The sequence below is a fragment of the Apium graveolens genome, chromosome 11 (genome assembly GCF_009905375.1).
Source record: "Apium graveolens cultivar Ventura chromosome 11, ASM990537v1, whole genome shotgun sequence".
In the NCBI taxonomy this organism is placed as follows: domain Eukaryota; kingdom Viridiplantae; phylum Streptophyta; class Magnoliopsida; order Apiales; family Apiaceae; genus Apium; species Apium graveolens.
In genome coordinates, this window is record NC_133657.1 from 187651777 (window position 1) to 187676840 (window position 25064).

Below are 25064 nucleotides of genomic sequence, written 5' to 3' on the forward strand. Positions count from 1 at the left end.
TGATGAAAACCCTTTTTTATGTATTTATACGCCCCTAGTGGTCCTGGACCCTTAAAATCGTCAAATTGCACTCAAAAAAAGCTTTTTCAGCGAGATCAGCGACCATCCGTGCCTTGGGCGGCCGCTCAGCTCTCTTGGGCTGGCGCTCAGCTCCTGGGCGGCCGCTCAGCTCTCTGGGAGGGCGCTCAGCTCCTGTATGGAAAATTTTTTGATGAATCTTGTTTTGGCCATAACTTGAGTTCTACTCGTCAGAATTAGGCGATTCAACTGCCCACGCGAAGCTAACAAGATTCTCTACAACTTGACAATGGCCTTGGCTTCCAATTCTGATCACTTTTTATCATATTTCCTTTAAAAGCTCATTTCTTCATATAATTGATACCTGAAATGCAATAACACAAAAACACATCAAAATACCAACAACTTGAGTCCAAAACACCAATTTAAGCTTGTAATAAAGCATTCCAAGTGGATATAAAATCCACTTATCACCTGCCTAAATAAAACTTATACTTTTATCCCCAACCACCACCTTAAGGAAATAATGCGGTGGAAAATTCTTTCAGGGCCTTTAAGTCGCTAAGCTCTCAGAGTTCCAAGGAACAAATTGACCCAGTCAAGGCAAGATCCTGGCTAAAGGAAATAGAGGAGTCATTTGAGGTTCCAAATGATTGACGAAGTGCAAAAGACTGTTTTTGCCACTTATCTTCCTAAGAGAGAGGCCACCCGTTGGTGGAAGGCTAAGGAAGATAGAGAGATAGTGTAGAAGTTTTAAAACCAGGCCAGATGTGGACAAGTATGATGAATCATGAATCTAGGTTGTGAAAGTCGTCAAGGTTCGTCTGAAGAACACGAATCCAGAATGACGGGATGTTTGAAACCAGTGGTTATTATGTGTGTGTTCATCAACGCGAAAATAAAAGACTGAAAGGGGAAGGAGTATAAAGGGATATAAAGGAAATAGAGTTGAGAAGCGATAAGGGAGTTAGGTATGTGAAACCCTAAGAAACCCTAGAAATAAATATATAGAGAAGTGTGTCATCATCAACGCGATGGTGACTGATCATGAGATAAAGTCAAGGTTTGAAGGCGTAAGTGATACATATAATTAATCTCCTTAAGTTGAGAGTATTCAATGAAACTTTGAGATAGACCGATGGATTAATAAGGAAACACGGATGGACTGAGGAGACATGATAATAAGAAATTAAGAAAATAGGATGAAGGAAGTGACCTTCAAGAATGTGAAGTATATGTAAGACCTGTGACTTGATGCCCAAAAGGGAGACACCAAGTATAGAAGATATCTCAACATTGAGATGACTATTGAGATCAACAACAAAAGTAAATGAGGATTTAGTCAAAAGAAGTTTACGTTGAACACGACCAATATCTTCCAGAACATCCTTGTCATCATTACCAAATTAGGCAAAAAAAGGTGTGGATAACCGTTGTTATCTTTTGGAGGCCATATGGATTGACTGCAGTTTGAATAAGGATGCTATTATGAAATTAGGTATAGATTATCGAGGTGGGAATGATTGAATAAGATACCCTTATCAGGGATATATTACTTGATTTATCCATGGAAGGATGTAAGTACCTTTTTAAAGGTGTAATTAAGGATAGAACCTTGATAAATTGAGATGAACCATGGGGGGAATGCATAAAGGTTGGCATTTCACCCTTAATGGGGACATTATGAGTTTGGGTGGTATGGAATGAAGGACTAAGGCAACAACAACCTTTAAATATCAGTGGAGAAAGTTTTCAGAACTATATAGACAATGGTTCTAGTATTACTAAATGGTATCTTGATATGCCATGTACCTAGGGAGTACAGGATGAAGGATTTAAGGATAACCTTAGAGGTTTTACAAGGAGAAAGATAATATTCAAAGTTCTCAAGAATATAAATTTTGATGAAGGAAATATGACGTAATAATAATAATGCCAAGTGGGGCACATGTTAAACCATGAGAAAGTATAGATTGAACCAATGAAGGTCAAGATTGGTAAAAACAAGAAGGACCCAAGATAAGAGACGTCCTAAGTATGATCGAGAGTCAATCGTGACAATGTTCACTTCTAAAGACTAAGGCAATGACTTATGGAAAAAAGGTGATATTTTTTTTCTCACCAGGACTTAAGAAAAGCATTCTCACATAAGCAGTGATTTGAAATGAGGTAGAAAATTTAGTTGAAGGTGGTTAAAATGACATTGATTTTAAGGAAATATTACTAACAGGAAAGGCCAAAGAGGTGGCCGACACTTTAAGTATAAGAGGACAATTATAGGCGCTCATGCCAGAGGAATACAGTGATGATGGTTAAATCCGTGAAGGTTTTATTATGGTGTGAAAGATTGATATTCCTTCTGATGATTGTGCGTTACTCAACCATAATAGTAGTTTGGTAAAGATTTAATTCATGTTATTGCCGTGAGCTGGCTACCTATCTTAGAAGGTCCTATCTTGAGATAAGCCAGGGCCATGTTACGAAAGGACTAAATGAACCTTTGAGCTTCATGTATCCTAATAAAGACATATGGTTAATAATGGTATTAACCTGCTATCGTTGCTTTATTGAAACTCTTCTGTAATTTTATTTGCTTCATATCATATATGTATGTCAAGTTCAGGAGTGTTCTCCATGAATCATGAATGGTGATTATGTTTCCTCTCTAGAAGATTTTGATACGGAAGGTATGCACTCCGTATGATTACCTATTAAGATTCCAAGGAAAACGAATGACTACAGTAGGTCAGCGATGGACCATAGTAATGCAGCAATGATTCTACGAGTAATGAGCCGATTACAACCATGAGAGTTGTATTGGAATGGATGTTGAGATTAAGTACAACTAATCGGGTCGTGGTGATGTATAAGTTATTAATGATAGACCAACTAAGCCAAACATTTACCTATGATATATTTATTCCTTCTTATCGATAAAGAGTAGTATTACTATACGAAGAAGGTTGCGGTGCAAGCATAGAATTCTAGTAACGATGATGTCTAGAATGAAATCCCAGATTCGATTTTCGATGTCGAGGGGGTTTTAAAAGTGATTGTGTATAAGCTCGAGCAAGAGCATGGGTTCATAGAATGATGGACGGAATAGTAAATATTCAGGCACGTGAATTGCGATGCGATAATACTTGATGTTGAGATATATACATATGTAGGTTTATTCTCATGTGATAAACCTCTATAGTTCAGAGGTAGACTCCAAGCCAGATGTTTTGTGGTAATATTTTTGTATAATTCTCTTAAATTCTTTCTTCTCTCTTCTTTTCATTTTCGTGTAAACAGAGAAGAACAACCCTTCCAGAAGGGGGTATTGTCGAATGACTATCTATCAGTGTGATAGAAGCCTAGTAGGATACCACATGTTGTTTAATTGCTTGTCAAGTTCTGAAGGTCCGGCCACCTTCTGTACTAACTATGCAACAGAACAAGTGTTCATGATCATAGTGATCTCTCAATAAATTCCTTTACTTCTATATGATTGATCAAGCTTCCAAAGATAGAAGCATCTAGAAAAGGAGTACTATAAGTGCGTTGTCTTCGAAATCGAAATGTGTTCCTGGTACTAAGGTCGACGAAATAAATAGAAGGATATAGAACGCTAGAGAGTAACAGTATAGCCAAAATGGTATTATGAATGAAAGATATAAACGCTTACGAACAAGAAAAGAAGGAGTATTGAGAAGCAAAAGCTATAGTGCTAGAAGCTATGATGAGAGCCTGTGCAATAGACTTGAAAGAATTTGGAATGATCATTTATCGCGGATTGAGTTTTCTTACGACAATATATCATATGTCAGTATCGATATGTCACCTTATGAGATCCTTGACGGAAGACAATGTCGATCTCCCTTATGTTAGGATGAAGTTGTAGAGCACAAGATGCTCGGACCAGCAGTAGTCCAAAGGACCAAAGATATAATAGATCTAATTAGAGGACGGATGGTAGTAGCCCAATATGGACATAAGAAGTATGCTGATTTGACAAAGAAAGGACAAGAAGTATGAAGTAGGGGACCTAGTGTTGTGAAAGGTATCCCCTTGGAAAGCCTTGGAAAGGATTGATGAGGTTCGGAAAGAAAGGAAAGCTAAGTCCACGATTTGTTGGACCCTTGGAGATATTAGGACGTATTGGGAAGTTAGCATATGAGCTAGCCCTACCCCGAACCTGTAGCAAGTTCATAATGTGTTCCACATATCAATGTTAAGGAAGTGTAATCCGGATGTCAGACAAATAGGGGCATATGAGAGCATAGACATGCAACCAGACGTAACCTATATGGAGCAACCAGGAAGGGTTATAGATCGAAAAGGAATAAGTGCTTAGGAGAAGGGTTATCAAACTAGTCAGAGTTTGGTGGTAGAACCACAATGTGGGAAAATTTACTTAAGAGTTAGAAAGTACAATGCTAAGAGAGTATCCCTATTCATTTTCTATCTGATTCCGAGACGAAATCTTTTTAAGGAGGGGAGACTGTAATAACCCCAATTTTTGGAATTTTTGAAACACTAATGAATAGTAACTTTTTGCTGATGATGCTGATTAAGGAAAATTATCAGATCACGCTATAGAGGAGTACTGTTATGGAAATTCTAAGATCGTATTAGTATTCCATAAAGTAAATGAGTGTATGTAAATATCGTCAGAATCAAAATTCGAACACTTTGATTTTTCCCGAAAATCCACCAGATATCAAAAGAATTGAGTATAAAGTAACATGATTAAAAGGATTTAAATTTAAGTATTATAAGAGAGGATCATTAAAGGAATATCAAATATTGAGAAAGGTTTAGGGGAACCCAGGTAATAAGATCCCGGATATGATCCCTCAAACGACGAACGAGAACGAAAGTTACACGAACCGTAAAACAAATACGCAACCAAGAGATAAGCTTGTACAAGAATCCAAGGTATTATGACATCATCAAACCACAAGACAAAGACATGTGGCAAATAGATGACACAAGCAGGGTTACATAAGCATGACAAGGGGTTTTGTTATGTTGGTTGATTTTGGGCCATGTAAAATTTACCATGCCAAAAAGCTAAAACATTTGCCAAGACAAAAAGGAGAAGCAACCAATCAAATATCATAAAACACAAAAATTAGAAGTTGACTTTTGCTTCCAAGAACAAAAGCTCTCGGCCAAAACATGGTAAGACCCTCATTTTTACAGTTCTTTCGATAGGACTTTTAGAAACTTGAAAACCTAACTTTGTGTTCTTGATTTCTTTGGAAAGATCAAGCTTGTAGGAGGTTAGATTAAGGCTCCCTCAGGCTTCCTAGAAACTTAACATCTACCAAGGAAGGTATAAACTTCAAACCTAGCCTTTACTTTATTTGTTAGTAAGTTTAATGGTTGGTTTTGTGAAATGAGAAGCATGGATAGTGATTATTAGTAGTTTGGTTTGGTTTGGAAGTGTTTTGGTAATTGAAGCTTGATTATAGTTCATAGGTCTTGATTGTGGTTGTTTGAGTTGAAAAACTTGGAGGTTATGGACTAATGTGGTATGGTTTAGGTGAAGTTTTGTTGTATTGATGATTGCGAGTTGGTTGGTGGTTAATTGGAGTAGTTTAAACATTGGTAATCGCGTAAACATAGTCGTGGTAATGCCCATTTTTATTCAACTGCTTGTTCTTAGTGTTCAGAACAGAAAACTCAACAACCAATCTGTAACATTTCCATGTTTAGCTAGAGCGTGTCGTAAGCTTCGTTTTGATATGTGGATCGCTTGGTTCCGATGTACGGTTTAGGAGAAACGACCGTTTTAAGTAACGGCGTTTTGCGAACGAACCTTTACCTCTCGCTTTACTTTGAGACCTTGTTTAAGGCCCTTAAAAGACTAATTGGATTAGGAAACAATTATGTAAGGTGGGTTAGGCAGTTGGTAGAGTATTCGCGAAAGAGTCGTCTTAAAATTCGTAACGGTTAATTTATTAAAATTGGTGAAGCCGAGGATACGCAAGCGATTAACGCAAATCATTAAGCGTGTAAGCGACCGTTAGGGTATGAGTGAGTTTTGACTAGTTTCTTAAGCGACCGTGGTCTAATTCCGGATTATGTTGTTGTTCATAGGTTACCAGACCCACTCTAAGCTTAAGTCTATCCCGGGACACTCAGGTAAGTTTTCTCCCGTATAGTTGTTGTTGTGATGTATATATATATGCATTATCTTGTGATAAGTGCATGATTATTATTAGCAAAGTCTTGCGATATATTGGAGCATGTTGATATGATATATATATATATATATATATATTCATGCTTGTTTCGTAATCTTGATATCTGTTATCGATTCAATTATTTATAAACTACATAATACCTATGCTAGAGATAAGCAGTACTTGCGTATACCCTTAGTATAGGGGACCCAGAGTTGAATATTTTCCTAAACCGGGAGGCGATGTTCCCGTGTATATTATATATATATATATATATATAGTTTTCAAAACTATTAAACGAATAATTTTTATTCGATAGTTTTATATTATAAATGAATATTATTTTGAATATCCATTCGAGGACTTTTGACTCCGCTTATTTTATTTAATGAATATTATTTTGATTATTCATTCGAGAACTTATGACTCCGATTATTTATTTAATGAATATTATTTTGAATATTCATTCGAGGACTTATGACTCCGCTTATTTTATTTAATGAATATTATTTTGAATATTCATTCGAGAACTTATGACTCCGCTTATTTATTTAATGAATATTATTTTGAATATTCATTCGAGAACTTATGACTCCGCCTATTTATTTAATGAATATTATTTTGAATATTCATTCGAGAACTTATGACTAGGATTATTTATTTAATGAATATTATTTTGAATATTCATTCGAGGACTTATGACCTTGCTTATTTTATTAAAAAATATTCTTTATTTTATTAAAGAATAATGTTTCGATATTTGCCAAGTATTCGGAAAATAATTGATACTATCAAATCATTCTTACTTTAAATATTTCCAGAGATTATTTTTAAACTTTATCAAAACTAGTTTTGGAAGGTTAGAGTGGATCCCAAAACTCGTTTTCAAATTTAAGATCTTCCTTTTGAATGGGATTTAAATACTCGCTCAAATATCTGAGGGATTCGGCTCCTTGATGTATTTTTATATTCGCAACAAGGTTGTTGTTTTGATAACAGAGTTTTTAATTACTTACCCAACACTCGGGAAGTAAAATTCTTGGAATAAGTTAATCCATTAACAGGCATCGCCTGGGAAATATCGGTGAGTTTTCCTTTCTAACTAGATACAACTTCTTGGTGGAGCCGTATCAACAAGTTTCTACTTGGGGAAAGGGGGGACGAGCTTTACGTTTCAGAGTCATGGATTTCATCTGAACTAGGAGTGGTGTAAGTGGTCGAGTGGCGCCGTCCCAGCCTTATTATATTGACCTAAATGGCCCGGAAGGTCCGCTAAGACGTTCCTTTCCTTAGAATTCCAGTGTTCGGTTGATAAGTAAATCTGACTGTTCTCCTCTACATGTAGAAAATAGTGGGGTTGCACTACTGTGACTGATCATCGTGAGTGGTCTTCCTGGCGCGGCAAACTCCCGTAATGAGTTCATCATCCAGTTGGATATTTCTGCAACACTACCCAGAGCACTTCGATAGAAAGGCTATGGTTGGGAGATTGTTGAGTGTTGGCAGGGTCGAGTTTTCAAAATGATTTTTCATCAAATGAAGTATCTCGTAACTTCATTTCATTTTGATGATATTTCAGAGATTGACTCTATACAAGTTTTGTCTTGTAACTTCATCTATGGGATGAACTATTTATACCTTGAACTGTGGTAGTTCAAGTAGTAGTCGAAAAAGATATAAGTATATCGAAGTATCTTGTAACTTCATCTTTTCAACTTATATCTAGTAAATGATTATCTTATGCATGACAAAGATTTTTAGAAAAACGTTGAGACAAGGTTAGATATATGAGATCACCTTACAACGATATCTTTATACAGTTATAAATTTGAACTCTGTGTATATTATACATGTCAGAGGATTTCAAAGATTTTGAGAAATATATATATATATATATATTGAATATTTTGCGACTTAATCGCATTAAGATATCAAACTTGGTTCATTTCTACTTGACCAAGACTTTCATGAGTACTATGAAGATGCTCATATATTGGTAATTATTATACATATTATTTCGGTGGGCTTGTTGCTCACCCTTACTTTCTTCTTTCATCACACTACAACAGATAGACAAGATGAACAGGACCAAGCTCCCAATTCGCGAGCGGATAGGAAATGTTCCGCAGTTTCCTGTAGGCGCTGATGCCGCTATAGCCGAGGTAGGAACTACCAATAAGCTAGGCTTTAAATTTTTGATGTACCAGACTTATGTATATTATGAATTGTAATAATGGCAAAGAATATGTAAATTTATTCTAAAACCCTTTTGAGGTGTAATGACTTATAATTGTGGAATAAAATGACTTGTGTTATTTTTGGTTTTCATCTCTAAGACTATAACTTGTGGTGGATGTGTGTATATTGTGGGGTCACAGTACGTAGTAGTTGGTTGTTTATTAAGATTAAAGGTTATTAAGGGAAATGGAACTCATGACAACCCGGATCCCCGACCCTGGATTTCGGGGTGTTACATACTGTAAATCATGGTTTAGTATATGCTAGAAGCGAAGACAAGAAAACCATAGCAGGCTATACAGATAGTGATTTAGCAGGTGATGTGGTTGATCGAAGGAGCACTGGTGGGATGTGTTTTTATCTCAATGGCAGTTTAATTTCATGGGCATCGCAGAAGTAGAGGGTCATTGCACTGTCTTCGTGTGAAGCAGAATAAATGCCCGCAACAACAGCAGCATGCCAGAGCATTTGAATTCGAGGCCTGCTAAGGGAAATTTCTGGGCATAAAATTAGCGTTGTAGTGTTGCATGTAGACAATAAGTCTGCAATAGAGTTGATGAAGAATCCTGTGCTACATGGAAGGAGCAAGCATATAGACGTTCGTTTTCACTTCATTCGTGAATGCATAGAGCGTGGGGAGCTGGTCATAAATTATGTGGGAACTCAAGAACAGAGAGCAGGCATTTTAACTAAAGCACTGGGCAAAGTTAAGTTTGAAGAGATTAAGATGTTGATTGGAGTTGAGAACCTTGCTACAGAATGCTGAGTACCTAGTCTAGAAAAACATGTTTAGCTAAGGGGCAATATGTTGGATTTTATTTAATCTAAACAAGTTTTATTTAAATAAATATAGCTGTTAATGGTGCATTTTATTGTTAGACTTGGTCATTAGGTATTTGCATATTAGTAGGAGCTGAATAAAGAAAGTGGGTTAGTGATAGGAGTCTGTTTTGCTGCATGCCTAGTTTTTAGCTTGCCTTGTACTTGCATATTTATTCTTGTATGCTGATTTGTTTTGTTTCAATAGAGAAGTTTATATCCTTCCAACTCTAAATACAAACAGGTGTGTGTGTATATATTGTGTTTTAGTGTTTTTCTTGGTATCAGAGCCACGATAAGTTTTCGGACACGATGGAATAAAAAGGCAAGATGAAACAAAGTACAAATATTAGGCTGAGCTATCTTATGCTTACCAAGACGACATATGCAGCCTGGTCTCAGAATATGAAAGTGATTATACAGGCGTATGGTCTGTGGGAGGCGATCGAACCATGTGTTCCGACAGGGACTGTTGAGGACAAAACGGACAAGCGAGCCTTGGTAATTATATATCGAGGGATTTCAAAGGAGATGGGGAGCAATTAGATGACTTTTATATGAAATTACATGGATTGGTCACTAACATTCGAGCACTAGGAGAGAAGATGGAAGAGAGCTACGTGGTGAAGAAACTTCTCAGAGCAATTCCCTCAAAAATTTACAAATTGCATCTGCTTTGGAGCAATTCGGAAATTTGGAGGAGATGTCTGTGGAAGAAGTCGTTGGTCCATTGAAGGCCCATGAAGAATGGTTGCGTGGGACAATTAAGATGAATCAAGGAAAACTTTTACTGACAGAGGAAGAATGGCAAAAGAGAGAAAACCACGAGGGACAATTGCTATTGATTCGTGAGGAGTGGATGAGAATAAACAAGGAAGGGAATCGAGGTCCTAGTGAGAACCTGGGAAAAGAATCGAACCGAGGAGGACGTGATAGGAGCAGGATGAGGTGTTTCAACTGTCAAGCATATGGACACTTTGCATACGAGTGCCGAAAACCACGACGTGACAAGGAACCACAAAAGGAAGTGAACCTTACCCAAATCCAAGGAGATGAACCAACGCTACTGATTGCTGAGATTGAAAAATCTGATAAGGAAATGATGTTGTTGAACAAAGAAATTGTAGTTCCAAAGCTGACAGAGAAAAATGTGGGACGCAAAGATTTGCAAGTGTGGAATCTGGATAATGGGGCGAGCAATCACATGACCGGGCAATGGAAAAAATTTAAAGAATTGGATGAAAGTGTGACTGGAAAGGTGAAGTTTGGTGATGGGTCTTCTATGACGATAAAAGGCAGGGGAGTAGTGTCATTTAAATGCAAGAATAGAGAAGAGAAGACATTAAGCGAGGTATATTACATTTCTACCTTGTGCAATAACATTATTAGCTTGGGTCAACTCTCGGAGGCTGGTGACAAGATTATATTGGAGAGAGAATATTTATGGGTTTATGAGGAACAAGGTCGACTGTGGATGAAAGTGAAGAGAAGTGAAAATCGTCTCTACAAAATAAGTCGTGAGGACCATGTCAATTTTCAGGCCTTAGAACTCATGACAAAGGAGAAATTAGCATATGGAGTTCCGAGGTTGATTCAACGAAAGAATAAATGTGAAGGATGTTTGACGACAAAGCTGGTAAGAAGTCCGTTTCCAGCAAATACGAGTTTTGAGTCAAAGAAGCCCCTTGAATTAGTGTATGCAGACATTACTGGCCCGATCATGCCTGAGACTTCTGGAGGTAATCAATATTTTCTCTTGTTTGTCGATGATTATACTAGGAAAATGTGGGTATATTTGTTAAAAGAAAAAAGAGATGCTCTTGCAATATTCAAAAAATATAAGGCAAGTGGTAGAAAAGAGAATGGAGAGAAGTATAAAAATGTTGAGGACAGATCGAGGCGGTGAATTTTGCTCAAATGAATTCAAATTATTTTGTGAAGAAATGGGGATTGAACGTCAATACACAGCCCCGTATACCGTGTAACAAAATAGAATAGTCGAGAGAAGAAATTGAACCGTGGCAGCGATGGTCGGGAGTTTTCTGAGGGAATCGAAGTTACCATCAACCATGTGGGGGAAGCGGTAAGGCACACAATATACGTGCTTAATTATTTACCAACATGAATTCTAAATGGTACGACTCCGTAAGAAGCTTAGGGACGGAAGAATCCAGATTTGGGACATCTTAGAGTATCTGGTTATGTAGCAATCATGAAGGTGCCATCTATTTATGTTAAAAAGCTGGATGACAGGGGAAAAAGAGTCGTATATTTGGGATGTGAGCCACGGGACTAAAGGTTGTAGGTTGTATGACCCAGTCACAAAGAAAATACAAGACAGTCGTGATGTAGTATTTCGTGAGAAAGAATTCTGGATATGGGAGAAAGAAGGGGAATGCGAGGTGAAAGCTCCTGGATGCATCACCATGTTTGAAAACAGTGTTGAAACGAGTGTTAATACTAATGAATATGGTGGTGAAGATGAAGGCTTCACAACTCCGTTACACACGACTAGTGGCTTCACAACTCCGTTGCACACGACTGGTGGCAGCCATACTGAAATGTCCTTTGGAAATTTAGAATCAGAAACTGAAAGTGGACCTTATAGGTACAGAACTCTTGATGAATTGTATAGTGAGACTGAGGTGATTGAGTTGTTGGACGAGCTTATGCTGTTAAAGGTGGAAGAACCCGTGAATTATCGAGAAGCAAGCAAATAAAAAGAGTGAATGAGCGCCATGAAACTCGAGATGGACACTATTAAAAAGAATGACACTTGGATTCTTACTGAACTTCCACCGGGACACAATCCAATAGGTTTGAAGTGGATTTTTAAACTTAAGAAGGATTCAGAGGAAATATTATGAAATATAAAGCTCGCCTTGTTGTAGAAGGAAATGTACAACGAAGAGGAATTGACTACAATGAAGTGTTTGCCTCTGTAGCACGATTGGAAACTATACGGTTATTGTTGGTGATGGTTGCAAAGGAAGGATAGGTAGTACATCATCTCGACGTAAAATCAGCGTTTTTAAATGGAGATTTACTTGAGGAAGTGTATGTCATACAACCGGAAGGTTTTGAGAAGAAAGGGGAGGAGAACAAAATGTATAGGCTGGTGAAAGCGTTGTATGGGTTGCGTCAAGCACCAAGAGCTTGGAATGCTAAGTTGGATAAATGTTTAAAGGAGCTGGGTTTTGAAAAATGTCAACACGACCACGCTGTTTATACGAAGTGCAGAAATGGGAGTGTTCTGATTGTTGGTGTATATGTTGATGACTTGTTGGTTGTTGGTTCGAGTAAGGAAGAGATCGACGCATTTAAGAAGCAAATGAATATGTAATTCGAAATGAGTGATCTGGGTTTATTGTCGTATTCTCTCGGCATTGAAGTTAATCAAGGAAAGGAATGTACAACAATAAAACAAGCTGGGTATGCGAAAAAGATATTGGAAAAAGCTGGGATATTGTGTTGTAACTTGGCAAGGTGTCCTATGGAACAAAATTGGTGTTTGATAAGGATGAGGGTGGTCAGAAAGTAGATGCAACTGAGTATAGGAGTTTAGTTGGCAGTCTGAGATATCTCACTCATACGCGACCTAATATCACGTATGCAGTCGGGGTTGTTAGTCGCTTTATGGAGGCACCTACTGTCAAACATCACCAAGCTATGAAGCATATAGTACGATATGTGAAAGGTACTGTAAATCATGGTTTAGTATATGCTAGAAGCGAAGACAAGAAATCCATAGTAGGCTATACAGATAGTGATTTAGCAGGTGATGTGGTTGATCAAAGGAGCACTGGTGGGATGTGTTTTTATCTCAATGGCAGTTTAATTTCATGGGCATCACAGAAGTATGGGGTCATTGCTCTGTCTTCGTGTGAAGTGGAATATATGGCCGCAACAACAGTAGCATGCCAGAGCATTTGGATTCAAGGCCTGCTAAGGGAAATTTCTGGTCATAAAATTGGGGTTGTAATGTTGCATGTATAAAATAAGTCTGCAATAGAGTTGATGAAGAATCCTATGCTACATGAAAGGAGCAAGCATATAGACGTTCATTTTCACTTCATTCGTGAATGCATAGAGCGTGGGGAGCTGGTCATAAATTATGTGGGAACTCAAGAACAGAGAGCAGAAATTTTAACTGAAGCACTGGGCAAAGTTAAGTTTGAAGAGATGAAGATGTTGATTAGAGTCGAGAACCTTGCTACAGAATGCTGAGTACCTAGTCTAGAGAAAACATGTTTAGCTTAAGGGGGAATATGTCGGATTTTATTTAATCTAAACATGTTTTATTTAAATAAATATAGTTGTTAAGGGTGCATTTAATTGTTAGACTTGGTCATTGGGTATTTACATATTAGTAGGAACTGAATAAAGAAAGTGGGTTAGTGATAGGAGTCTGTTTTGCTGCATGCCTAGTTTTTAGCTTGCCTTGTACTTGCATATTTATTCTTATACGCTGATTTGTTTTGTATCAATAGAGAAGTTTATTTCCTTCCAACTCTAAATACAAACAGGTGTGTGTGTGTGTATATATATTGTGTTTTAGTGCTTTAATTTTTAAATTTTATATTTTAAAACATGTTATCCATTATTCATCCTACAGTTTGTTTTATATAAGACTCAACGAGCCCTCTTAAAGCAAGCATCTCTCTAAAATTCTTTGATAAGGTCGTATACAATTTATGCATTAGAAAATGGTGATATCTGAATTACGGAGACTCATCTACCCACCACCGCCATCTTTGTTTTTAACGGCCATGTCATTCATGAGCTGTGTATCTTTAGTAATTGCTGGATTATTGGAAATGAGAGGGATGAGCATGATGCATTATACGAAGATGTTCAACACTAGCAAGAAGAAAGTTGAAGCTTCTAAATCAAAGATGATCGAGTTTTCGGGAAGAAATGGAATGCTCTTAACTTATTTTCCAGATTTTGTAGCCGGTGCTACCTATTTAGCCTTGGTGCAAGCTGAGGGTCTTAGATTTACTTTGGTTACCTCGGCTATTGTCATTCATTTCTTCAAGAGGCTTTTTGAGGTATGTAATGACTATGTACCCTGTTTATTATTATCTGAAATTAAAGCTCTACTTGGTTTAGGTTATTCTCCCTTGAAGAAAGATCTTTCATTTGCAACTTTAAGCTACTTATATTAATAACCTAATTATTTGCATTCATAAAAACAGTTGAGCTCTGATAAATTAGGTCTGCATGCTAAAATACTTTATGTGTGAAGATGTCAATCAGTATTCTGTAATTGTTCAATAATTGTATCAATCTTGTAATTCTAGAGTATCAGAGTTCTAGAAACGTTAAGATGTCGATCTGTGTAGAAAATTTATGTGAAGAATTAATGGGTATCCAGAGGAATAAAGTGCACATAACAAACTAAGAAAAATATGCATGTTGTGCTAGCCCTTTTAGCTATCAAAGATTTATATTAAAGATGGGTGAAGAATAATAATAAACTGAAAGTTAAACATTTCTATGTGCAGGTGTTATTCATCCACAAATATAGCGGAACCATGCCCAAAGATACAGTCATTATCATCTCCGGCAGTTATTTTTCATGTCATTTGTACAGCCTACTCTCAGCATTTAACAGCAGGATTTCTTGAGCCAATAATTGACCTGAAATACGCTGGAACAACAATGTTCTTAGCAGGACTTATTGGGAATTTTCATCACCACTATCTTGGTATCTCCTATCTAAGCTAAGAAAAGATGGAGAGAAACAGTACAAGATTTCTTGCGAAGGTTTCTTCAATTTAGTCATATGCCCGCATTATTTATTTGAGATTTTAGGATTTATTGGAATCTCCTGTATTTCCCAAACTGTATATGCATTATCTTTCACAGTTGGTTCCGCTAGTTATTTGATAGGGAGAAGCTATGCGATGAGAAAATGGTACCTCTCAAAGTTTAAAGACTTCCCAAGAGATGTAAAGGCTATTATTCCGTATGTTTTCTAGATGAGGTTGTTATCGAAGTAATATAATTTCAAAATTGACGAGACAAAATTTCACTGCATGTATAGTGGATATATACATTTGTAATATTTTATTCATGCATATAACCTTGTTTTGAATGAAAAATTGAATCTATGCAAATCATCGTCCAAAAAAGTGTAAATGAAAAATTGAATCTATGCAAATCATTGTCCAAAAAAGTGTAAGGAAACAAAGATGAATACTATATGAATACTGGTTATAATTTCAGCTGAATTTGTGAATTAAAATGAAAGTACTAACCTATTGTACTAGCGAAAGGGCGTTTATATTTTAGTATGACCCCTCCACATACAAATGAGTGCAGGGGCACTGATACTAGAAGCATTGCAAATTATGAGTTATCTGGTACTCACTCCGTCCCTAAAAATGTTTCATGTTTGTGTTGTACACGTTTGTCAATGCACACTATTGATTGTTAATATCTTTAATTTCGTATTAGTATTAAATATAAAATTTTCATTATATTAAAGTACTCATAAATACGAATCCAACAAAATCACTCATGACTATGTTTGATATTATAAATTAGACGTAAATTAGTAGTCAATCGCTTAACATGAACAGTACAAAAAGTCAAAAAGTGAATAACATTTTGGGACGGAGGGAGTATATGTTTTCTCGATATACAAATTACATTTACACGCTTAACATACAAATATAATGCTTTTGTCCGCTAACTGATAGTGAAAACAATCATAATGAAACCCTAGTCATAATGAAACCCTGTGTTATTTCGGGAATAAGATCGTGGTGGTGGTACTAGTAGTGACATTGAAGATAGAATCAGATATGTCAGATCCGTAAGCTAATAAGATAAGTATATTTGGCCGAGAGTGCAGCCAACTTGATTCTGGGAACCCTATTAAATTTTTCAGCAATCTAAATGCTACTTTCGCTGACCTCAGACGACAGTTATCTGTAAATTAAAAACACTTCGCCAATGCACAGCAGGCCAGCATTTCCAATGTTGTGTTTAGTTTGTTTCAGTGCAGAAACTATCTATCCGATGCAGACTGCGTTGCTTGCTTTGATATAGCCACAATTGACATTCGAAAAATCTGCAAATTGGCAAATTAGCCACAGTTGACATTCAAACCATTAAATGGCGTATATTTGAGAATTATGTTTTTAATTTCGTCTATGTTGTATAATGGGATGCTTTGTATTGGTTTAAAAATGATAATCAAAGTTTTGGTCATTTATATTTCATTTATTACTATAGCTTTTTTTAGTATTTTTGGTGCATATATATATGTAGTAGTTAAATTTGTAACCATAGACTTCTGTTAATGAATGATGTCTCATTATGTAAAATACATCGTTCTATTTACATAAGCGTTGTTGTATAGATACAATCGACACTGTTTCTTATTTTTCGCATCAGTTACTAACCGATGTCTTGGCATATCTAATATATCGGTCCAGAAACGATGTATTATATGGTGTTTCGTGTAATATCTGGGATATATCGTGTAATTATTTTTTCTAATAAATAAATATTATGCATGTTCAGTATTTATTCTATGAATTAATTGTTAAGTGGTATATGTATTTGGATGTTTAAAAATAATATAAATTGAGTATTTTAATTTTTATATGTCCAAAATAAAATATAGATAATTGTCATATCTTCCTATTTATTTTTATGTTGATTTATGATTTTATAGGAAATATATGGATTTTATAAATTCTTTTTCCGAAGTATTTATAAACTATTTTATACAATCGGGAACCAACCGACGTCACCCGTTTTTACGTTTTTATAACCCGAAACTCTTCCGAGAACTCCTTCCTAACCTAATTGCAATATTCCGAGCATTTTCCATGTTTCGACTTTTTTTATGAATTTTTGTTCGGATGATTGTTTGAATGATTTGATGATTGCATGTTGTATAGCTTGTTTTCCTAATGATTTTCATATGTCATATGACTGATTTGGAGTTCAATAACATGTTCAAAATTGAGTTTAATCTTCGAATTTTAAAATTAGGGTATATAACTCGTATGAATGTTCTTAATTGAAATTTAGGGCTTTTTATTCTAGGGGTTATTAGGTGTTGAAATATAGTGGGTTGTGTTCCTTATGAAATTTGCAATCGATTGGTGTATAGCTCGTTAATAGAGGATCCCTGAATCGAAGGGAGTTGTATTTTTAAGTTTACGTCGAGCTCGCCGGAAATCGGCGAACTTCTCGGCCAATTTCCGGCCAACTCAGGGATAGGTTGTGTGTTTTGATGGCATGGTTGTATTCCTGGTGTTGTCTAGATATGATCTGGAGGTGGTGGTCGCCTGAGCATCCCTGGATCGTCTTCTCCGGCGAGACAGGGGTGTTTTCCGGCGAACCCTTGTCAAATTACAGATTAGTACCTGAACTTTTGGGGACGATACAGTATGGTCCCTGAAATTTCCAGAATTTGCAAAAATAACCTTCCTGTTTATAAATTATTTAAAAATCATATTTTCTATTTATTTTAATAATAAAAATTCATTTTTAAATTCTGAAAATTCCAAAAATTATTATTTAATTCCAAAAATTATTTTTAATTCAAAAATAAATCTGAATTAATTAGTTAATTAATTTTAGTTAATAATTAATTGATTAATTGGTCAATTAATTCAAAAATTAATTGATCAATTGATTTAATTAATTATTAATTGATTTATTTAATTATTTAATTAGATTTAATTATTTATAAATGATTTAAAAATTCTGAAAAATAGTTTTGAGCTTTAAAATATTACTTTAAATTGTTTTCAAGGCTCGATAATTATTAGAAAATTACTTTGAATCCAGATGTGGCCAACCGAACCCTGTTTATTGCTTTAAAATTTACCCAACGACCCGTTTTAATTCCAAAAAATGTTTTAAAAATCATATTAAATACCCAAAAGCTTGTTTATAACCCGAGACTTCTTTATAAATGGAATGTCATTGATTATTTGATGTGTTACGTGTTATATGTGGCTTGTTGTTTGACTGTCGGTCTATATGTTCGGTGTTTACTTGTTTATAACGTAACTTTCAATCCGTTAGTCGGATTTGGGTAAAATGAAGGGTAGATAGAAGTGTATACCGACTAGAATCGTATGAGTTGAGTATTGATAGATGCTTATGATATGTGAGCAGAAGAGGCAAGGCTTAGGAAAGGAAAGCAGATAGTCGAGGAGTAAGACGGTTGTGATTGGAAGTTAGTTCAGTATAGCAAGCTAGTACCAGGAAAGTGTTCTGAATTTTCTCGAGATATATTGTAGTTGATTGATAGTCCTATTTTATATTACAAGTGTTTTGAATCACTGAACCCTAAACCTTGATTCCAGTTGTTGATCTTTGAGCCGTAAACCTGATTCTTTCTGAATTATTGATTGTTGAATACCAGAGTACAAACCACTAATGTACAATACTACTCCACAAATACATACAAACTAAATACCAAACACTGAATCAAATGACTTACATATTCAAACCATTGTACTCTATGCTTTGAAAAACCAAATCCTTGTAACCTTGAAGTGTTGATTCCTTTGTTATACAATTATTTCATTACCCAACAGCTCTTTTTTGAGATTACCATATTGATCCTTTGTGAAGATTGAAACCATTTCATTATTGAATACCCAATGTTGCTTATGATTTTGTTTATTGCTTTATATTGTTTATTCTGTTATTATGATAGAATTGGATTGTTTTATAAAATTGTGGACCAGATTCGTGGTCAGACCAGATTGGTTGTCAAGTTAGGCCAATGTGTGCCTTGGATCCAGTAATTGGAGCAGAGCTGTGTGCCTTGCTCGGGGTTAGTGCATGACTGATCAGCAGCCTAACCTTGGTTTTTAAAATAAAAATATAATATACAATTCTAAATCATTAATCATTGTTCACTTGATACCTTAACCTTTTTCACTTGATGATCATTATTCTCAGTCTTATCATTGTGACTTGCTGAGCTAGTTAGCTCATTTCTACGATGTTGTTTATGTTCTTTTCCAGTTAAGAAGGAACCAGTTGGTAGCGAGGATCCCCAATCCAGTGCAAGAGCTAGGGGTCCAGGTTGACCAAGTTAAGCTAGCTGACAGCTTTTGAGATAGTTTAAGTTTGTAAAAATTTGTAATAATGTTTAATATTCAGTTCTGAGTTTGAATAGTTAGGATTTGGACGTTTGTAATATAAAGTGTGTGTGTGTGGCTTGTGTACATACTTTAACCTGTTGGGGTCCGTGGTAGTTGGTAGGTAGGGTCACTGCATATTATTATTATTTTTATTATTGTTATAAGCAGGTTATAAATAAGGTATGTGTGTGTGTGGACCCCCAAACTTCTGACCCGAGTTTGGAGGGCGCCACAGGTTTGGTATCAGAGCTACAGGTTAAAAGTCACTGAAACAAGCCTAGGTTGACGGGAATGGGTATAGGGTTAGGATTAGAAGTAAGGAAATAGAAAGATAGAACGTTGAGAGGTTGAGTGCTACGATATAACAGGTATTAGTATGATTCGCGTCATGTGTCGAGATTCTTATATTGCGATATAATTTCAGATAGCAGCGATGGCCGACTCTTTCCTCTCCGTACCAGCTGATCACTCAGAGCCCTCAGTTGGAGGACCATCTTCAGATCCACGTCCTGTTGTTCCACCAGTGTTGGCTATTTTACCTCCACCTGTGTTGCAGCCCGTACCACTGCAGGCTATTCCACCCCCAGGCATGAGACCACCTATCAGAGGACCTCCACCAGCTGATTCAGATTCCACTGGGCATTCAGTTGCGGGTGCCCCATTACAGTCTACATTGCATCCTATTCCTTATTACCGGTATGAGGCTCTTTTATTGTAGCGTGATTCCTTGATGGCACAAATCCGAGAGCTGCAGCATATCATCAGGACTACAGATGTTGATCGTGGTGTGAGGGAGCTTCGAGAGGAGATTCATGTGACACGCAGGATTCTTGAGGCTAGGCTACACGGAGCTACATTACCTGGTCGAGGCCTTGATGCACTTATGGGATGGGCTAGTGAGGTGATGGAGGACTTTGAGAGGCTGGGAGGACCAAAGTTTCCTTGGAGTTAGATCCAGAGATGGAGATGCTGATAAGTGATGTTGTGGTTGTTTAGTATGTACAGTAGTGTGTAGTATGTATCAGTAGACTTTTGGGTTGTATTTATAGACTAGATCTGCTGATTAGTGAGTAGGTTTGTTGTACCCTTTTGCTTTTACTTCCGAAGCGTCTTTACGCTTATACTACCTAAAACTTTTGATCTATATATATATATATATATATATATATATATATATATTTCTGTTTTCAACTGTTTTCAAAAAGAGATATTTCTGTTTTACAAAACTTTTCTTTTATGCAAAGGATTTGATTTAAAAGCTAAATAAGTTATTTGATTCTTTACAGAAAATGCCTCCCAAAAGAAATACCCGCACCAACACCCAGAATGAAGAAACCAACAACAACAATAACAACCAAGATGATACCAACCAGAATGCAAACCCAGGACCCATAAACCCAGCAATAGCCCAGATTCTCCAAATCTTGGTCCAACAAACAGTTCACTTGACTCAACAACAACAAAGACAGACCAATCCCCAGGTAACTTTTAAAACTTTTCAGGCGGTAAACCCACCAGAATTCAAGGGTTCCTTAGATCCGATTGAAGCGAATGTTTGGTTAAAGGAAAATAGAGAAGTCATTTGCTTTAGTTAAAGTAAAGGAAGAACAGAAGGTGGAGTTTGCAAGTTATTATTTGAATAATGAGGCCACCTATTGGTGGGAGACAGTGAAGACATTGGAAGGTACAGATGTTATTACTTGGGAGAGGTTCAAAGAATTATTTTTAGAAAAGTATTTTCCTCAGTTTGTTCAGGATCAGATGGAGCTGAAGTTTTTAGAGCTAAAGCAAGGAAATATGTCGGTAGCTGATTATGAGAGTAAGTTTGAGGAGTTGTCAAGGTATGTGCCGTCATATGTAGATACTGATAGGAAGAAGGCTAAGAGATTCCAGCAAGGTCTGAAGCCATGGATCAGAGGGAAGGTAGCCATATTTGAATTGGATACCTGTGCAGGAGTTGTACAAAAGGCCATGATTGCAGAGACAGAGGGCGAGATGTCATAGAAGGAAAAGGAAAGTAAGAAGATGAAGTTTGAAGGGAATGAAGGTCAGTCACAACCAGGGAAGTTTCCAAATTTTAAGAAGGGCAAGTTTCAGCCAGGGTGAAATTTTAATTTCAGAAAGCAAAATGTAGGCGACGGAGGTCAAAGCAACCGTCCAGTCAATGTGAATCAGCCGAATCAGTTGAGGTTAACTTTTCCAGATTGTCAGGTATGTGGGAAGAAACATGGAGGAGTCTGTAATAAGTTGAATGTGGTTTGCTTCAAGTGTAATCAAAAAGGGCACTATTCGAGGGAGTGCCGCAATCAGCCAGGGAGAGAGCCAGCAAACAAGGATCAACCTATCTGGAATCCAGCGGTTAAGGTTCCAGCTATTGGATTTACATGCTTTAAGTGTGGGAAGCCAGGACATATAGCCAGGGATTGCAAGACATCAGTCCCAGTCAGTAATGCATTGAGAATTATGGGATCTACCCCAGCAGTGAATGAGACTCCAAGGGCTAGAGTTTTTGATATGTCTGTGAAGGATGCTATCCAGGATACTGATGTCGTGGCAGGTACGCTTAATGTGAATTCTTTATGTGCCAAAGTGTTAATAGATTCGGGGGTAACTCGATCATTTATTTCACAAGATTTTATTAATAAGTTAAATTGTTCAATTGAGTATTTAAATGAAATAATGACTGTGGAATTAGCAAATTAAGAACATGTATCTGTTAATCAAGTTTATGGGAATTATGAGATTGAGATTTCTGGTAATAAGTTTTGTGTAGATTTGATACAATTTAAGCTAGGAGAGTTTGACATTATTTTAGGAATGGATTGGTTATCTAAGCACGATGCCCAGATAGATTGTTGAAATAAGAAGGTAATGGTGAAGACGCCAGACGAGAGGATAGTAACGTTTAAGGGCCAGAAACAAGCAAAGAAGTTTTTAACAATAATTCAAGCTAAAAAGTTACTACGGCAAGGATGCGAGCATTTCGTTGCTAATGTGATTGATAGAAGTCAGGAGCCAGCAAAATTTGAAGATATTTTAGTAGTCAATGAACTTCCAGACGTGTTTCCCGATGATTTACCAGGACTTCCTCCAGACAGAGAAATAAATTTGCGATCGACTTAGCACCTGGAACGGAACCGGTATCCAAGGCCCCATACAGAATGGCACCCGTTGAGATGAAGCAACTAGCAAAGCAATTGCAAGAGTTGTTAGAGAAAGGAGTAATCAGACCCAGTGTATCCCCGTGGGGTGCACCGGTACTATTTGTCAAGAAGAAGGATGGAAGCATGAGACTGTGCATCATCTATCGGGAGCTCAACAAGCTTACAATCAAGAACAAGTATCCGTTACCCAGAATTGATGATTTATTTGACCAACTGAAATGAGCCAAGTACTTCTCCAAGATCGATTTGAGATCGGGATATCATCAACTAAAGATTAAGCCAGAGGATATACCAAAGACAGCTTTCAGGACAAGGTATGGACATTATGAATTTTTAGTGACGTCTTTTGGATTGACCAATGCCCCGGCAGCATTCATGGACCTGATGAACGAAATTTTCAAGGAATACTTGGACAAGTTTGTTATTGTGTTTATAGATGATATTTTGATTTATTCAAAGACAGAAGAGGATCATTGGAGATTTTAAGGAAAAAGAAGTTATATGCTAAATTCTAGAAGTGTGCGTTTTGGTTACAGGAAGTTCAGTTCTTAGGACACATAGTCAGTAATGAAGGGATCAAAGTGGACCCAGCGAAGATTGAAGCAATTATAAATTGGGAAAGACCGAGAACCCCAACAGAAGTAAGAAGTTTCTTGGGATTAGCGGGATATTATCACCGATTTGTTCAAAATTTCTCAAGGATTGCAACACCATTAACGAAGCTTACACGGAAGAATGAAAAGTTTATATGGAACGATAAATGTGAAGAAAATTTTTCAGGAATTGAAGCGAAGATTAATTACAGCACCCGTTTTGTCACTTCCACACGATCAAGGAAATTTTGTGATCTATAGCGATGCTTCTCATAAAGGACTCGTATGTGTTCTGATGTAACACTGATAAGGTTATTGCGTATGCGTCAAGGCAATTAAAACCACACTGAACAGAAGTATCCAACCCATGATTTGGAGCTGGTAGCTATAGTATTCGCTTTGAAGATTTGGAGACATTATCTATATGGAGAAAAATGCGAGATTTATACGGATCACAAAAGCTTGAAGTACATATTCACACAGAAGGAGCTTAATATGAGACAGAGGAGGTGGTTAGAGTTGATCAAGGATTACGACTGCATGATTAACTATCATCTCGGTAAAGCAAATGTTGTGGCGGATGCGTTAATTCGGAAAGAAAAGTTGAAGGTGTTATCAGTACCCGAAGAGATATACAAGGAATTTCAGAAACTGGAATTGGAGATTAGAGTTTGCAAGCCTGATGAAGCAAAAGTGTATAGTATGACTTTCCAGCCAGGAGTTGTTAGAAAAGATAAGAAAGTGTCAAGCAGAGATAATGGATCAGGACATTAATCGTTTGGTAGGAGAGGAATTATGCACGCAAAAGGACGATCAAGGTATTCTTAGGGTTTCTTCTAGAATTTGGATTCCACCAGTGACGGAGTTGAAGAATGAAATTTTACAGGAAGCTCATAATTCAAGGTATTCAATCCATCCAGGAAGTACCAAGATGTACAGAGATTTAAAGGAAAATTATTGGTGGCCCGATATGAAGAGGGAAATTGCAGAATGGGTTAGCAGATGTTATATATGTCAGAGAGTTAAAGCAGAACATCAGAGACCAAGTGGATTGTTACAGCCATTAGAGATTCCATAGTGGAAGTGGGAGCATATTGCCATGGATTTCATAGTCGGGTTACCAAGGACGAAATCTAATCATGATGCCATTTGGGTTATAGTGGATAGACTTACCAAGTCAACTCATTTTATGCCTATAAATAAAAGATTTTCACTAGACAAGTTAGTCCATATGTACCTGAAGGAAATCGTAGTTCGTCATGGAGTTCCAGTGTCTATCGTATCCGATCGAGATCCGAGATTTAATTTGAGATTTTGGAAGAGTTTTCAAGAATGTTTGGGAACGAGACGGAATATGAGTAGGGCTTACCTTCCCCAGACTGGACGGCCAGAGTGAAAGAACAATCCAGACAATCGAAGACATGTTACGTGTTTGTGCCATTGATTTCAAAGGAAGTTGGGACAAGCATTTACCCTTGGTAGAATTTGCTTACAACAACAGTTATCACGCCAGTATTGGGATGCCACCCTATGAAGCTCTTTAATGGACGCAAATGTCGATCTCCTGTATATTGGGACGAAGTAGGAGAACGCAAAATACTTGGACCTGAATTAGTACAACGGACGAAGGAAGTTGTTAAAGTTATCCAAAAGAGATTGATAGCAGCACAAGACCGTCAAAGGAAGTATGCTGATCAATCAAGGAAAGATATGGAATTCGAAGAAGGAAATCTGGTATTACTGAAAGTATCACCGTGGAAAGGATTGACAAGATTCGGGAAGAAAGGAAAACTGAGCCCTAGATATGTCAGACCTTTTGAGATTCTAAAGCGTATTGGTAAAGTAGCTTACGAGTTGGCGTTACCTCCGCACATGGAGCACATTCATAATGTTTTTCACGTATCGATGCTTAAGAAGTATAATCCA

At 36.8% G+C, this 25064-nt stretch overlaps 1 protein-coding gene and 1 pseudogene across 1 annotated transcript; both read left to right on the forward strand.

The window, feature by feature from the left end:
- The first annotated feature begins 12357 nt into the window (after window positions 1-12357).
- On the forward strand, window positions 12358-13247 carry LOC141696268 (secreted RxLR effector protein 161-like). The gene is made up of 2 exons (XM_074500431.1): window positions 12358-12537; window positions 12738-13247. The coding sequence occupies exons 1-2, from the start codon at window positions 12358-12360 to the stop codon at window positions 13245-13247; spliced, it is 690 nt and encodes a 229-aa protein (XP_074356532.1).
- A 710-nt stretch (window positions 13248-13957) lies between these two features.
- LOC141696269 (uncharacterized) lies at window positions 13958-15235 on the forward strand (annotated as a pseudogene).
- The last annotated feature ends 9829 nt before the right edge of the window (window positions 15236-25064 follow it).

What these genes read in the sequence shown, in the direction of transcription:
- LOC141696268 (XM_074500431.1), top strand. Translation starts at nt 12,358, where the DNA reads ATGTATAGGCTGGTGAAAGCGTTGTATGGGTTGCGTCAAGCACCAAGA. An exon ending in TATATGTTGATGACTTGTTG is followed by an intron (nt 12,538 to 12,737) that starts GTTGTTGGTTCG and finishes TAACTTGGCAAG; the next exon opens with GTGTCCTATGGAACAAAATT.